General features: G+C 37.1%; 1 protein-coding gene and 1 long non-coding RNA gene across 2 annotated transcripts; one reads left to right on the top strand and one right to left on the bottom strand.

The window, feature by feature from the left end:
- The first annotated feature begins 7942 nt into the window (after positions 1-7942).
- Positions 7943-9286, top strand: LOC139773603 (uncharacterized). The gene is made up of 3 exons (XR_011718379.1): positions 7943-8089; positions 8173-8278; positions 8508-9286. It is a non-coding gene; the product is annotated as an uncharacterized lncRNA (long non-coding RNA).
- A 272-nt stretch (positions 9287-9558) lies between these two features.
- LOC139773602 (uncharacterized) lies at positions 9559-15587 on the bottom strand. Its single transcript, XM_071708157.1, has 14 exons — positions 15007-15587; positions 14218-14360; positions 13921-14094; positions 13370-13669; positions 13166-13289; positions 12912-13075; positions 12090-12311; positions 11906-12011; positions 11587-11844; positions 11192-11357; positions 10758-10955; positions 10535-10677; positions 10240-10458; positions 9559-10064 (listed from the first exon to the last, which is right to left on the bottom strand). Exons 1-14 carry the CDS (start codon positions 15091-15093, stop codon positions 9711-9713), a joined length of 2658 nt encoding a protein of 885 aa, XP_071564258.1. The 5' UTR covers positions 15094-15587; the 3' UTR covers positions 9559-9710.
- Between the last annotated feature and the right edge of the window lie 1228 nt (positions 15588-16815).

Genomic DNA, 16815 nt, shown 5'->3' with positions numbered 1-16815 from the left:
GATAATCCCGACTGACGATTTTGCATTTGTATGTTTTCTTAAAATGGGACGAAATTTTAAGCGTCACCGTAGGTGATGTTAGGTCGTTATTTTAAGGTCCTCTTGCTGACCTGGCCCGACAACTGAAATTTTTAACAGACAGTTCTCATCCTCTGAGCGCGATGGTTTATATAGTTCTTGTATCTTTTATTCCGGGGCTGTAAATTTTTTATAAGCGTTTCCGCGTGTTTACGGGTCCTGCTCCTGTGTTTCGCTGATCCAACACGCGTGACAACTTCACACAAAGTACTTAAAGCAAGTTTGCCTCGTTCATTTTTTATTAGATATGTCGAGTTCTCTTTGGAACTACTACTACTGTCCCGGAGGTAAATGATATACTGGTACAGGGCACATTATACCGATGCGATTATTGAATTCCGACCGATGCAGGTGTAAAAGTTACGAAATTCAGGAAATCCTGAAATTCTATTTTGTAATAAACTATTATGTTCCCTATATGATGTTAAATATATCGGTAGTATATTAACGTCAAGCGCATTTCTGATAGTGGAGTTATGTGACAAGTATTTTGATTTTCTACATGAACGCATTAACACTGACGCGGATAATATGTTGTATATTCAAGAGCAAATATCTGTGTGAGACATTTCACGCCACGTCAGGTAAATGCATCCAATACCGCGACATTCATCGATTCGAATTTTATCCTGATTTATGATCCGTGAGTAACGGGTCGATTTGAAGATACGCGGAATCGTCACGAATCAATAAACTGGGTTATAGCTACACGCATCTTGCTACGGATATCGCATAGCATGATTTGCATACCAATATTTGAAAGATAATTCTCAGGATTGTACAACGATCGTATGGTTATGTTGTTCATGATCCGAGCAATCGACGCACGTTAATGTGGCAATCAGAATATCTATAATTTTTCTGATAATTAAGCATGCACATCATCATATTGTGCAGCTAGTAATAATTCACATGAAACCATATCAGAAATAAGAAAATATTGAAAATTTTATATTGAATATTTTATAGATATTGTAAATTAGTTTGTTATTTCTTTTATTATGTTTTACAGTATAAAGCTTTTAAGTATTTATATAAAAAATTATAACGGGATCGTTACGTGAGCTAGTGGAAGATGGAATTTTGTTGTCAAATGTAATTTAACGTTATTAAAAACGAAATATTAAGTTCAATCTGAAGATTATAAATAATATATGTTATCAAAACATACATTACTTACCAGGATTTAATATGTCTACGCGTATTCCAAGGCTCAAGGATATTCCAATAATTACATTACGGCCCGAGCCAATATTTGCATCATGCTCATAATAATGCAATGAATGCGCGGCGGATCTCGATAAATCTCTGTGCCATTTTCTCTTCTTTTCGTTATCAAGTTGTCAGTATCCATCAGATAAAAAAAATTGACGGCGCGGGCGCCAGTTTGAAATTAACAACTGACCGTTAAACGAGAAACTAGCTCGGTATTTTATCCGCGTTTTGATGAGTAATTTGTAAAAATTTATCGCGTCGTTCGTCACCATGTAGGTAGTTTTTGAAAAAGAAATTTTCTTACGTCTACGTTTCCTACGTGATGATTTACTCGTTTATACACCACCATGGATCACTGTCAGTGATGAGCGTTGCGTACTCACTTGTGCGAATCTCCGGCTTGGTCGGACACGCTCTCACGGCGAGTATCCACGGGGATCACCACGATCAATGAATTAGATCAGTTGCGTTATCGATCAATCGGCGAACCGTCTGCGACTCACTACGCTCTCGCGCGTGACTCAAAAGTGCGCGGTGCGATCCGATACGATCCGAACCGATCGTGAGAGGATCGCCAGCCGCTACGTTTTACTGCCTCACATTTACTACTACGCGGGACTAGCACATACTGGCTGACCGTCGGCCTGGCGAGAAGAAGGCCTTTTCTTTTTCTCTCTCTCTCTCTTTCGCGAGGTTTCCACCATAAAGCCGAACTGGAGTTCCCCTTCCCCCCGCCCCACGAGCGCGCGACAATTCAGTGGAAGAAAGTAGGCTTCGCCTGACCCTTCTTATTCCGTGAATCGACTTCACTATTACTCGCTACGAAAAAAAGACCCCGCCGATCGCGCCGACGTGCTTTCCACCTCGTGGAAAGTTACGCGTGATGTTAAACTGCGCGCCGGTAAACGCGATCTCGCGTCCACGCGTGCGTTACGCGGAACTATCTAAATTTAAACATCCACGCGAAGATCGCCGCGTCCGGCGTCCGTTCACCGTGAGCTGGACTCACGAATTTTTCCCCGATAACGAGAGCGCCATGCGCAGCCTCGCGGCCTCGTTAATTTGCGACAATTAATGGTAACGAATTCCGCGGCGTACCATTTCTGTACTGTAACGGATTAAGGAATGCTGATTTCGTTCGGTGAACATTGCGATCTCGATTTTCTGTGTTCAGTTTCTTTCGGCGCGTTACAGCGTTTAACGGGATTTTGGGAGAAAGCAAAATTTTCGAGAAGATGATACAGCATTACTTCTTAATCAGAAAATTATTTAGCTTTTTTTCTTTTATTCCATTATTTATTTCTCATATTTTTGTGTTTTTACTTTAGTGGGAAGAGATTGCAATACTGTAGTGGGCTTCTCAATTAGCGGTTCATTCTATCTTTTTATATGTCATATTTTGTCACGAAACTAATTTATCGTCATGTTAATGTTCAGATATTTTCAAAATTAACAGCGAAGTTGCCGCTTCGCAACTGAAACTACATCCACGTATTGGATTTGCCAAAGTTGCTGTCGTTACACGCTGCGCCGGCTACTATTATTTTGATATAATTCCGCAAAGCGGAAGGGACATTGAATATTCTGCAGAAATTTCAACAAGATAACTTGGGAAACCAACCGAGTCGCGCGGTTAATTTACTCTTTTACCATTACAAGACTTGTAACCGCGTACATGCCATGCAGGAATTTTCGACTTCGAATTAGTTGAATCTTGCATCAAAGAGATTGCCCTTTCTTCTAACATACGTGTCAACTTCAAATAGCATGCGAAAGTATCTTATGACTTTTTTAAAAGCGAGAAAGGAGGCACAGAGAGAGAGGAAGCGATCGCAGAGAATATCGTTGGAAATAAATGTGCGTAATAAAAAAAAGAGCGTAATAAAAAAAGAGAGCGTAATAAAAAGAGGCCGACAGAGGTGCGTTACCGCGAAAATTCGATTCTCTCCTGCGAGTGGCGATTCTTCGAATGTCACAAGATAATTATCGTAAATTAAACTGCGAGGTGCTAGTGGACGCGGATACTGCCGCGGAAAGTCGTAGAGAAGACTCTTCCGTCGCTCATAAACCGTTCGTAACGGCGCGGCGCGGCGCGCAAGTTGCGAGTGTTGCAAAGATAGTGGATAAGGAAGCCAGCGGGGCAGACTCATATTCGACAAACGGTCATGTAACCAACTCGCATTGTTAGCGCGTCTGCTATCGGCGTCGGTCGGCTTTTGAGCAATAGCAGTAGGTTAATTAGCGTGGTCCCCCGTGAAATTTATGTAATAACCAGGCTCTCGTTCTTGTTGGTGCATGAAGCGATGAGGCAATAGAAGATGGATATCATAGGCGAGCCTGGGATTCGCATTTTCTCGCGAATCCAGAAACGTTCATTAAAATTCGGCGTCATTGGCGCAATCGCGTGACGCCAAAATGCGTAGTCTGTAATTTCATACATGATGCAAACGTACCCAAAGTAAACATCTTGGAGAAAGTTAATCGCTAAATGATATTTTTTAATAAAAGGTACGAAAATATTCTCTTTTTATATCTATGACATCGGATGTTTTGCGAACAGCCGTTTCCCGATATTATTAATTTAATTATAAAGTTTTTTTTTATATGAAAAAGAAATTCTGGATATAATATTTACAATATATCTTTTTCCTCTTTAATTTTTCGATTTACGAATAAAATGAAGTTGATGAAAAGCCTTTGAGGCACGCTGACACGCACAGAGTCCTGTAATTTCATTCATCTTGTTGTTAGATGCAATTTTATGTGCATTTCATTTTGTTACGCTTAATTAAGCGTACGAATTATGCGCGCTCTTCAATTCAAGAACATCTCGCAATTTACGCGTTTCTTTTCAGACGAGTAATAACGTAAAAGCGGCGCTTCTCGTCTGGGACGTCGCATATGCAGCCGCAAATGGCAGACACTTTATAATCATTAGCGTGAAATTCGATTCTTAGCCAAGTGACGACGTGATAGCCGGAGAGCGTCTACGATCTCGTCCTGCGAGCATGAGGACGGAGACGTCGTGGTATTATAGGGGAGGAAGGACAGATTGCATAGACCGCGAGGTAGAGATGCGAGAAGGGGGGCACGTGTGTTATGACATAATTGCTTAAGAAAGTTCGGAATGCGAATACGCGCAGCACGCGCATACACACACACACGTGCACATGTATCTGTAGTGGAAGTAGTCCGTGCCGTTACGTTCGTTTCGCAAAACTTGTCCGTGCTATAATCGACATCTGCTTTTTTGCTCCTTTTTATACGGAGGAGGAGATATATAATTGTATCGTTCCCCAGGGCACCGGAACGTCGGCACCTCGTCCTCTGCATTTTTACGATGCCAGTGACCTTCCCCTACTTTTCGAGCGCAACCGAGCGGTTTCTTGTCTTTCCGCTATTCCGAAGGAAACGGCGACCGGCGACGTCCAAAACTTTATTTACAAATCGAAAAATTGGAAGAGAAAGAATATAATGCAAATGCTGTATAACGCTGATTTTTTTTTTTTTTCACAAAAAGGTCATTTGGTAAGATCAATGGTATCGGAAAGAATCTCGATGCAGTTCGCTACGTCGTCCACGATGCCAAAAATAAAAGAGAGTAGTAGTTTCCTTTTGTACTTTTTACTTGATAAATATTATTTAGAAGCTAGCTTTCTCTAAGATTTTTACTTTCGGTACGTGAAATTATATTTATGTCTTCAATTGCCGACGAGTATAATGAGACTTAAAGACTCGTGCGAGATTTTACAGTTTCCGTAATTTTCCTTTTCCCCACGTCATGATTGCTATTAGTGAACGCATCATTTAAGACCCATATAGCTATCCCCGGAGAAAATGTACGAATTACTTTCGCGCCGGAAAAAAATCGCCCACGTCATGCTGGTACGATATCTTTATCGAGAATATTTTATTGCTGCACTTTAGCCGCAATGCTAAAATTAACGTAGAGTGTTTCTCATCGGATTTCATCCGCTATCCAATCTCGTTTTATTGGGCAACACCGAGGTACGTGATTATCCGGTAAAACGCGTTCATTTTCGTTTCCGGTTCAAGACGACCGGTTCGCAGGCTCGGGATCGCGGCACGCGTGAAACGGGGCTTGCAGAGGGAAAGGGCAAAACCGGCCGAACTATATTCCACGGGCCGTTGCTCCCCGTAACCGGCCCCGACCGCCGCGCTGGCCGGCCGTCGTAACCGCCGTTTCGTGCGCCAAAGTGCACGGTTGCGGTGCAACATAATTAAGCTGGCTTATGGTGTTACAGTGCCGATCTGTTCCGGCGTGAACCTCGCGGTTCGCCGACGAATGATTCGCAAACGGTCGTAAATCGCGTTCGAGCGCACCATGATTTTCACTTAAGAGAGCGTTACAAATTATGAGTCGATTTCGTGTCATAATCGTTGGCCGACTGAAAAAAAAAAAGAAATAAATAAACGTGCAATAATTCACGCCGCGATTTCGCGCGCGCGAATGAAACCCGATTTACCTTCGTATTTTTATAGTCTTAACTTAGTATTTTTATAGCCTCCTATTACTTTTCGAATCTCGCCTCAAGGACGTATCGGATGAGATATGTACTTAGAATGTAGGTCGATATTTTGAGCCGCAAACAGTTCAATCATTAACTTTTATCATAGCATAATTGAGATTATTTATCAGAGAAGCTTAATTATTCACATTCGATCCTGATTAAAAGAAGGATAATTAATCTTAATATACTTGTTTAAAATATGTTTTCTCCAAATTAATGTCATATAATGTCATGGATATTAAATTGATTCTCAATATCCATCTGTCGAGACATATCATGTCTTAAAATTGGTCTTAGCTGAGTTTCTCAGCAGAAACGTTATAAATACGGGTCTTATATTCACGTCAAAACAACCCAGAGAATTAGCTTTTACACCATTTATCTAACGGATCTGCACACTGACTCATTCCAGAGTCTTGCCCATCTTATCGACATGAATAAATTAAATACTCGGTCGAAGAAGATAACAAGTTCTTTAAATAAGAAAGAGTTTAAAGAGAGCAATATTGTATGTTTAGTGTTTATTTAAACGCCGTAATTAAATTTTATAAGAAATCTACAATTCTAAACTAAACGCTGAAGAGGTGCGCATAAAATTATATTACGGTAAAAAATAGATGTAGAATGGAACATCATATAAGCCGAAAATTTTTAATTATGCTCAGTGGAAGTAGTTAACTGTCATTTATGCAACTCTTCACAATTTAAAAACGCATTTTAATTGTAAACGAGAAATTACAGTCGCAGAGACGATGAAAAGCGTTTGTGAAATATGTACATGTTACAAGATACACCACCAAGTTTCGGGTTAACTGTTGCGAATATCCGGGAAAAGCGTATCACTTTGAAGCAAAAGCTGGATGTCCAGCGTGTCGATGATCACGATGAACAAATTGACACCAACTCACGCTTCGGGTATTCACACGCAGCTTTCCGCTGTTCTCTCTTGATATCCGATTGTCAAAACGACCAGTGATACTTTTAGGGTCAAATTTGATTTGCAAAACATTCGCTCGAGCTCTTCTTACTGACATAAAAACGTTCGCGATTCACAAAAGAATTGAGCATATATTAATATATATTACTATTACATTTATTTCAAGATTATTGAATCGCGAGAAACCAAATTTAAATATCAAGATTACGTTACGAAAATATTATATTTATTCTCGTGACCCATTTATGTAACTATATAATGTCACTATGTTATGTAACTATATATTATGTAAATATATGTCACATTGCAAAATTGATTTTTAGCTGAATTTATTAACAGAATTAATTATAAACATGAGTGTGTAACTTGTTATTTTCCTTTTTTTAAAGAGAAAGATATTGCCGCTATTAAGTCGTGCAAAATTCTAGTTGCGCGAATTTCATTAAAGTCCTTTTATTTTTTGGTCGCTCTTCTTAAGAAAAACTTTCTGAGGAAAACTTTATTAAATCGTACAATACATTAGGAACTGAAGTTTCACATGCCGGCAACTCCCTCGTTTTCTTGAGATTTTTCATAGTTGGATTAGTTACTTAATATATTGTTGCGCTGCAACGAACATATAAAGATTTACGAACACATAATTCTATCAACGCATGTTTAAGTTTTTAAGTAAAGAAGCGATTACCTAAAAAGGGAAGAAATTTATAATTTATTATTTTTATGGAGTTCTTTTGTATCTTCTTTTAAGACAAGGGATATTATTATTTTAATCTTTAGTTAGAGATCTCAATAAATATAAAATCTTGTTTTTTGATGTCACACACAGTGTCAATCTGAAATCAAGTTTTAGTACTACTGAGAACAGTAAATATCAGAATAATTTTGCGCTACTCGAGAAAAATGAAAGCTTATAGTTATGCAGCTCCAGCGACATGCAGAATTGCATGGTTAAATTCTAAGAAAGTAAATAGAAAGTAAAATAAATCTATTTCAAACGCAACAATATGCTTAAAGGAAGAGAAACTTATATTTACTCATTTATCGAATGCGTAAAAAATAAACGCTTTAATGAAATATTTCCACAAGTTAATGGTCGTTCCTTACGACCCGCGTTAAGTCTGAAAATTTCTTATTTTCCACCAAGAAACTCGGTAGAGAGAACAAACCGAGCGCCATCCTCGTCTATTGATCGATCATCGCCGGTTCAACATGGCATCGGGGTGATATTCGCGTTCAGTCCGATCCTCGTTGCCTCTAAGAAGAACGAGGATTCCTCGTGAAGACCTTTACATTCCTCGAGCATCCATGCAAGAAAACTATCAAGAAAGTAAGTCCGCTATATAGTTAATCGGATTTCTTCTTAACAACCAGCTACAGCTGGAACGTAATACGTGTGAAACGTTGACGCAGGTTATGGGGAACACCCTCGCTCGGGGGTGGTAGTTTGGACAGCAACGTTGGCTAATCCGGCTTGGTATTCCAATTTTTGAGGTGACCAGTTAAGAGCTATCTCATGGTTCGTTTTTACACGCAAATCCTATTATTTAATTATCCTATTATTTAATTAAATTAAAAATTAAGCATGAAGTTTATTTATTTATTTAAACATTTATAACATGGAGTAATTAAAAGCGAGTTGTTTTTAGTGTTATATTGTTAAGTTCTTTTTCATTTACGAATTTATAATAACTGAAGTAGTTTCAAGTTAATGTCGTAATTACGATGATTGGTAAATACTGCCGTAGGAGCTTCTCCTCAGAGAACAATTCCAGCGGGCTTGCGAAGAGAGTTGTTCCTGCAAAATGCAGAAGCGATGGCGTTGTCAACACACGATGTAACCGGAAATGCTCGCCGCTATTCTACTACAAAGAGATCTATTTATTCGATCAGATGCGGTACACACGCAATTCCGTTAATTGCGTTCGTAGACCACGTCGCTCTACATATCTGGTACATACCTGGGTATACTATTTCACTCGCCCGGACGGCACGATGACGAATGACAAACACAAAACGTTTCAGTTGAAGGAGGGTGAGATCGACGTGAGATTAAATGCCTCCAAGAATTGCTTCATAAAGTCGAAACAGTCGACTGTAAAAATAAAAGCAGCACTCTCGAGAAGAGGCGCAAGAGGAGTAGAAACTTTTAATGGCGAAATATCGATGTACTTTTTGAAATAATCATCGTACGACAAAGTACACGCGTTACAGCGTTAATGATTTATCGTTTTAAGCTTCTTACTTAGACTTTGCTACCTCGGAAGGATTAAGCTAATGTTGTGCCATGACGGCATGATATGAATAATGGAATGCGCACAGAAGCATAAAAATGAAAATAAAGATACACATAAGAAATAAGTTTTAAAATGCATATCATGTCCCACAGAGATAAAGAAGGCATGAGGAATTGAATATTCGAAAAGAATCCTTTTCTATTTTTGTATGCATGTATTATGATTGTAACAATGTTGATAATGATACTACACAAAATAAATTAATAAACTGTTGTTTTATTGAAAGAAAACATTTTTAAACAATACGAGATTAATCTGTGTATATATCCCATAATATACAATTATATATATTGCCTGAATAATTTTGTTGTATAGCGGATGAGAAATAACAGTATTTTGTATATTGTTGTAAATTTGATGTTATACAACTTTATTTTTTCAAAATATAGAACACAAATTCTTATAGAAATTAACTTACGTCTATTTAACAGAAAATTTGATATTCCAGATATAAATCCAGTTTTACAACTTTCTCCTTAATAAAAACTACATGTATTGCGATATAATGTGATATGATCTATAAAGTTGTTATTTTTTTACTCAAACTGTGACAGCTAAAACAAAAATATGTAAAAAAGATATAAGAGACAACAGATATCTTAACTAATTAAAATATTAATTTTACTAGAATGTGTAATGTTTATTTTAGAATATTCAGAAATAAAAAATAACGCTTACCGCACTTTGCAAATTCAGATAAGCGTCTTTCATTCCTTTAGCATCAAGAAGTACTAAATATTCCTTAAGTTTATCCAATACTTCATCAAAGGGTGTTTTATAGGTATATCGTTTAGGTATATCGTGACAATTTGCTTTGCGATAATGAAGCCACGTAACGACGAATTCGACGAAGTGACACGATAGATGTTGCATATTTATGTTAAAAATGAGATCACAAGTACTCAGTATGTTGCAAAGATAGGGCATTAGCGTAGTTGCTTTAGTATTACAAAAGTGTAATAGAGCCACTAAACTTTGATATACCACATCTTGCGATATTGGGTGTGTCTGTAAAAAGATAGCAATTAAGTATGCTTAACTGATTGTTATCTCTTATTTAATTATTTTAGTATTCATAATTCTTAATTAATATCCCTAATTATTAAAACAAACAATACAATAAATCTTTTGATAGGAAAGTTTTTTATGCTTTTTTATTCCTATAGTTTTAAATGTAACTAACCTGTGCATGAATGGTATGGTAAACCTCATAAAGATTAATTAGATACTTATTATCGATATCGATCGTGATATCTTGCAAAACGATGGCCAATCCATCATCATTTAATGTTAAAAGTTTGCATATAAATTGCATTCCGTTTGCTATGCAGCTCGGTGATTTTCTTGCGTATGTTAACAGCTCAACCAATTTTTTTATTTGTACCGTCAATGGCTTTTTGCACTGAAAAACAAATTTGTCTTAAAATATTCAACAATTTTATTTAAATTTTTACACGTACAATTCATAATTATTATACCTTTACTGATGATTTCTTTTGACAATAAATAATAAACGTGAGCAGTTTTATACTAGTGGTGGATAATTGTGATCTTTCTTTCGAAAATCCGTATTTGTATAGCTGTTTTAACAGCCAAAAATTCTCTACATATGTTTCAAGCACTGTAATCGAAGTTAAAACATATTTTTAAATGGCAGAAACGCACAGCATCATTATTTTTATTCGAATATTTGTATTTTACCTTCAAATGTCTCGCATGACATAGCGGCATCTAACAAAATGTACGCTTGTGTTAAAATTAAAGTCATGAATTTCGAATCTGTGTTCTTCTTTAATATAATATTGACAATATTATCGGTGCTGGATATTATGAAAGCTATCGGTATCGTGGATGGTCGGATAATATTAGCTAATTCCAGAACCGTCTCTATATGCGCGACTGCAAATGCAAATTAACGAGACTCTCTAATTGCAATATTAGATATGATCCTAATATTAATTTTAAATAAATAATAAAATATATATTTCTCTAAATATATATTTTAATAAATATATATTTCTTTATATTTTAATTTATATATATTTCTCTAAAAATTTAATAGTATTAGAGTATCAACTTAGAGTATTTCTCGCAATAATCTTTCTTGGAAGGTTTATCGAATTATTTTGACAAACCATAATCTGATCGATACGATGAAAGAATATTAGGTAACAAACGCCACACAATAGCCGCGACTTCGTCCACGAGCTGTGTATTATCTTTGACCATTTGCATTAAATGATGAAGCCCTTTCACAGCAACATTAACAATAGGTTTGGGATAACCGACACGTATCACGAACTATGTGCAAGTAAATAAAAATTATTATTTATTCTCATATTAAAAAACTTCTATTTTTACTAAAGTTATCAAATATTAATATTTAACTTATTGAAACGTTTAAAATTATCCTAAAAATATTAACAAAGGAACATTAACGAAGACGTATAATCAAAAATACTAATTTGATGTTTTATCTATTTTTTTTTCTTTCTTTTTTCGACATCAAAAAAATAGATATTTCGCTTACCAATAAATGATAAACAACTTTGTCGCAACTGAATGATAGTGGCCTGATGTCGCCATCGGACTCTATCAGCCACATATTTAAAACTCGGTTCAGTAAGTCTTGCGAAATGTTGGGACATTTAAGACAATAACGTACAAGATCAATATGATGGGTATAAAATTCGCTGATCTCTGAATGTTGTAAAATGCTCGTCATTTGATTAACCGCGTTTTCATAACGATATACTAAATTAGGACGCGGATGAGATAGAGACGTTACCTGCGAAATCGAACGCAATTAATGCATGGCGCAAACAAGTACGAGGTAAATATGTACTCACAGCAAATAACAGCCACAGAGGTTTTAAAATCGAGACTGAAATCGGCACAGACTTTGGGAGTAGCATGATTCTAGCAATTAGCGATTCTAAGGATATCACGTCGTTTCTGAAGAATGAAATGGAAATTATAATGTTTGAATTGAAACAAGACCGATAATACGAAAAAAAAATATTTTTTTCATACTCTTGAGTGCCAAGAAAATGATAGTATAGCAGAATTATAAGGGCCGACCCATCTTTTTTGTGTGCTATGGCGTCGTCCCATTTTGTCGAATCTTTCGGCAATTGAAGGAGACCTAGATGCAAAATATTTGCAAACTTTGCTGTTTCCATGGAGAATGCCATTTTACCGAGAATACCTAGAATCCGTGATAGTAATATGCAGGTGCTCCTTCGTAAATTCTCTCTGCAATGTGAAGCGTTACTTCGCGATTTATGTATGCTGTTGTTCAGTGGTTTAAATATACATCTTTGAAATAAGAGATTCTCAAACGTCAGTAATAATATATAATGCACCCAATTTACTCTGTAATATTGCAGATTTTAGAAACGATTTTTATTAAATATTTTCATAGAATGCTATGAATAGTGTATGAAGTGAGAATAATAGATCTCTCTACATATCTTTAGATTACAAAATTCTGAAAACTGATATAAAAGAAATAACATAAATGTTAAAGAAATTACAATTAAAAGCATTAAAATTATCTCGCAAGAAATAATGAAGAAATTCCTAACAAATTCAATATGCATTGAAACATTAGACTAAAAATGAATAGATTTTCTTTAATACACGAAAGTTCGAAGATATCTGAGCAAAGATGTTTAAAATACTTAAATCATTGAATCTTTTGCGAGCTTGTCTTTATAGCTGTGTACCTCACTGGTTTATTAAAAGAACAATTAATTATATATTTAACTATAAAGCAGAATATATTCACGTTCGGCAATTGCAACGTAATTCTATTGATCATTGTCATACAGCATTAGAAATGGCGCAACTTACGAAAGCTGTACGGTCAAATATAAGAAGCGCTTCAGATAACCATTGGCAGTCAAGTGGTTTGACAAGTTGTCCTTATTACAGTTGTTTAGCTGATACAAGTGGTTTAGACAAGAGATGAGATTTCTATAAAACTCGATCAAGTCGAGACGAGACAAGTCTGCGTCCTGCCAAAAAAAATGTGTTTATCACTTATTCATTACGATATATCATTAATAGATTTATATTAGGTGATATTCTTTAATGAATTAACGTACTTTAATGTATGGTATAAGTATATCCATTATCGTATCGTACACGCGAATTTCCAGAGCGTCTTTCTTCTCGCAAATCTTAAGCTCGATCTGATTCTTTTCCCTCGAATTTTGCATGAAACAGAATCTGTCAAACGGAAATGTTTGTAACAAAAATGGTTTCGATGTCGACACTGAGAAAAAGTAGGTAATTGACGAATATCCCACCGAGAACTGCTAGCGCAAGTACTGCACAATGAATCAGCGGCGAATAAAATCGCGTTGTCGTCGTCGCTGCATTTGACAATTTTTGTCATTGACTTTAACACATTGTGACAGACGTCGATAATCTCCTCATCAGTATTTTTATCAAAAGCTGCTTGTTTCTGCAGGACGACATTTAACATCGTGACAGCCGCAAATTTTAGCTTATTCTTCTGCAGATCTTCGACATTCAGATTCTTCACGAAAAGTACAATTTGCTGCAGAATACAGTCCGTGTCGAAGCTTACATCTAATTTTAACGATCTAAAAGTCATTATGATAAATGTTGGAATTTTACTGTAATAATTGTAATCGCTTTAGCAAAGTATTTAATAATAGTTAAAATTATCGGTATATATAATAAGCGATATATAATTGATAAATAATATAATACATTAATTTATATCAAATTATATATTATAATATATAATTAATTCAATGATAAATATATAGAGGATAATACTGAAGAGATTGCGTTATGTTTTCATAGTGAACAACGGTGAGAAGAATATTACCTAACAAGTACACCGGAGACGCTCTGAATAAGTCTCTCAAACAGCGCTGAGTCTTTGAGTGATTTATTTACACAGTAACCGAGTCTCAACATTGTCTGTATAGCTATTATAGCCGCTTGATTCTCATAGAATTCTTTGTGGGCGCTCAGAATCTCGAAACACTCGAGGACGACTCTGCGAAGAAAATGGATAAAGATATCTTTCAATCGTGAAACGTGGGTGGGGATGTAAGAAATCTCGAATTTTGCAAATAACTAAATGTCGAATTCATCGTAGCGTAAGAAAGGAGTTGCGTACTTGATGAAATCTTCATCCGACGTCTGCATGACGTCACATATGGCGGATATCATGTCGAATCTGACGAGCTGTCCCACGACGACGCCTCTCTCAGATTCCCTCGTATCCCTCAGGAACATCAGGATCTTTTCCATGACCCAGACCTAATTTCATCGCGCAGGATCGAAAATAAAATTATAATAAGAACTATACATAGTAAGAACTATACATTGACGCGGAGGAAGCTGCTGACGTTTCAGATGCCGATTCGGGCCGATACTGTCTCGTTTTCACTTCTTTCCGCTCCATTTCCGCTCGATCGTCCTCGATTCGTGCGTTACGCGTTCGCGTTACAGGTGATGAATACCGCTGTAATTTCGCTGAGTTCATACCGAATGCACGCGAGCCGAGTCGTAACGGGGTCCTCACGCTCGTTCAGATTAATAAAACGCGACCCTTTGGCCCTTTCTCGCGTGTTCGCGGCACTGATGATTAAACTCAGCGAAATTATGTCTTAATTAAGAAGAAAGTTATACTTTATTAAGAGGAAGAGTAAGAGGAAGAGTAAGAGCAAGAAGTCGAGAAAACGTTGCTCGCCAGCGTTGAAGTCGGAGGCAACTTTCCCGGAAAAAGAAATATATATATATTACTATGTATATAAAATGTACAATATTTTTCTCGACATTCGATCTCTCTTGTAGTCTGATTGATACAAATATTTGCTCTCGTCAGCGTAAACGCGAAACGAGGATCGAGCGGCACGGTGAAACGCGCGGCGTATATAGTCGTGAATATAGGTTTCTCTCGTACCTGCGCGTTTCCCGACATTAATCGGTTCTTCATATGCGGCAGCAGATCGTTTATGTCGCTCACGCACAAATCAAACAACGACTCCATCGCGTTGAACGGATTGTTTTCCTACAAATTACGCGGACAAATTTGCGCCTGGCTGAGAAGTTGTCGCGACGCGTGGGTGTAACGAACCGAAGTGCGTCGACTATTCATGCGCGCAAGGTCAATGGCTAACTTCTCGATGTTAAAAGAACGCGATTTGCGAGAGGGATGTTTGAATATGAATTTAATCGTCGGATGTTGTGACACGAGAATACGTCGCGATACAAAGTTGGACAGGAGAGAATTGGAGAGAAATGTGTGTCTTTCGTGTCTTTCCTTAACTTCGTACTGGAATATATTCTCGGGAACCCGCAGGGATGACCGCATAGTCATTTGAGTTTGAGAACTCACGGATTTGACCTCGATACAATGAGTTTACACCCGTACATCATGCACACGCCCATGTTTGCGTGTTTTTGTGAACGTGATGGCGCAACGAGTATCTGAAGAAAAGTAAAAGCGAAGTAATAACTTTATTAAGGAGTAGAATAAAATTAAAAAAGAGAACATGTGTATCGTGTAATATTATCTCATTTGCATTGGAAGTACTTTTCTAAGAAAAATGAATATATGTGTTATTATAAATGTAAAAAATATGTAACATAATATATAATAATATAATTTTTTAATACAGTATAATATATATTATATATTATGTTATATATTACATACAAGATTACAATTATTATCATATTTTTTTTACTTTTCTGTTAAATGCTGAAAAACACGTCCAGCTATCCCTGACATTATTGGAATTAGATTCGATTAATTCCTCATGGAATAAAATCTCATATTTTTCACGCTGAAGAAAGGGGAAAAAAAGGAAAAAGATCTAAATTCAGATCATCATCCCTTTGGAGAGCAGGACTGAATTGGATTTTTTGCCAGGTCTTGAAAATAGAAATTTTAATTAGTTGATTAAGTCTTTTTCTCTCAGGTATTTATTATTATTATTATTATTGGTGAAAAAGACGCTTTATAGGATACACCGTTAGGTTTCGGGTTAACTGTTGCGAACATGCGCGAAAAGCGTGTCACTTTGAAGTAAAAGCTGGACGTCACAGCGCGTCGATGACCACGACGAACAAATTGACGCCAACTCGCGCATCGAATATTCTCACATGCCGGCTTTCCGCCTTTCTCTCTTGACATCCGATTGTCAAAGCGAACAGCGAAACTTTCAGGGTCAAGTTCGATTTCCGAAGCGCTCGCTCGCGCGAGCTCTTCTTGCTGGCGCGAGGAGTTTCACGCTTCACGAAGGAATCAAGCCAGCCCGCGTCGCTCCATTTCGCCCGATGGAAGACGTACGGGCGACCGCAGATTTTCTTGTCTTTCCCAATTCGTACTTCACGCACCAGATAACTGTCGCTGCTCAATTAATTTTCTCTCCCGTGTGATTTAGGCAAAAGTTATAGAACTTTCAACATAACTCCCGTTATATTGTGAAATTAAGATGCTCCACAAATAACTCTCGGGAGATTACCGATACGCCGCGAAAACGTAAAATCGCCTCGCTTTCGCGGTCCGTGAGTGAAATCGTCTCGCGCGAGGACAAACGATATTTAACGAGCGTGCGATTACACGCGCGCGAGCGCAAGTAATCGTGATATTAATTAGTAAACGCGCCCGACGCGTTCGAGCGAGGAAACGCCACGCGACGTGACGAAGACTCTACTTCATTTTCGTTACTTTTCTTAGGTACCTCAAGAACGTACTCTAAAGTAG

This window comes from Temnothorax nylanderi, unplaced genomic scaffold (assembly GCF_030848795.1).
Source record: "Temnothorax nylanderi isolate EJ_2023f unplaced genomic scaffold, tnyl_v1.0 TNYL_tig0064_pilon, whole genome shotgun sequence".
In the NCBI taxonomy this organism is placed as follows: Eukaryota; Metazoa; Arthropoda; class Insecta; order Hymenoptera; family Formicidae; genus Temnothorax; species Temnothorax nylanderi.
The sequence above is the reverse complement of the archived record's forward strand: the minus strand, read 5'-3'. Positions and strand labels throughout refer to the sequence as shown.

Coding starts and splice junctions, on each gene's coding strand:
- LOC139773602 (XM_071708157.1), bottom strand. CDS start 15,093: ATGGAGTCGTTGTTTGATTTGTGCGTGAGCGACATAAACGATCTGCTG. Junction 10,459..10,534: donor AAAAGAAATCATCAGTAAAG/GTATAATAATTA, acceptor TTTGTTTTTCAG/TGCAAAAAGCCATTGACGGT. Junction 10,065..10,239: donor ACCATACCATTCATGCACAG/GTTAGTTACATT, acceptor ATCTTTTTACAG/ACACACCCAATATCGCAAGA.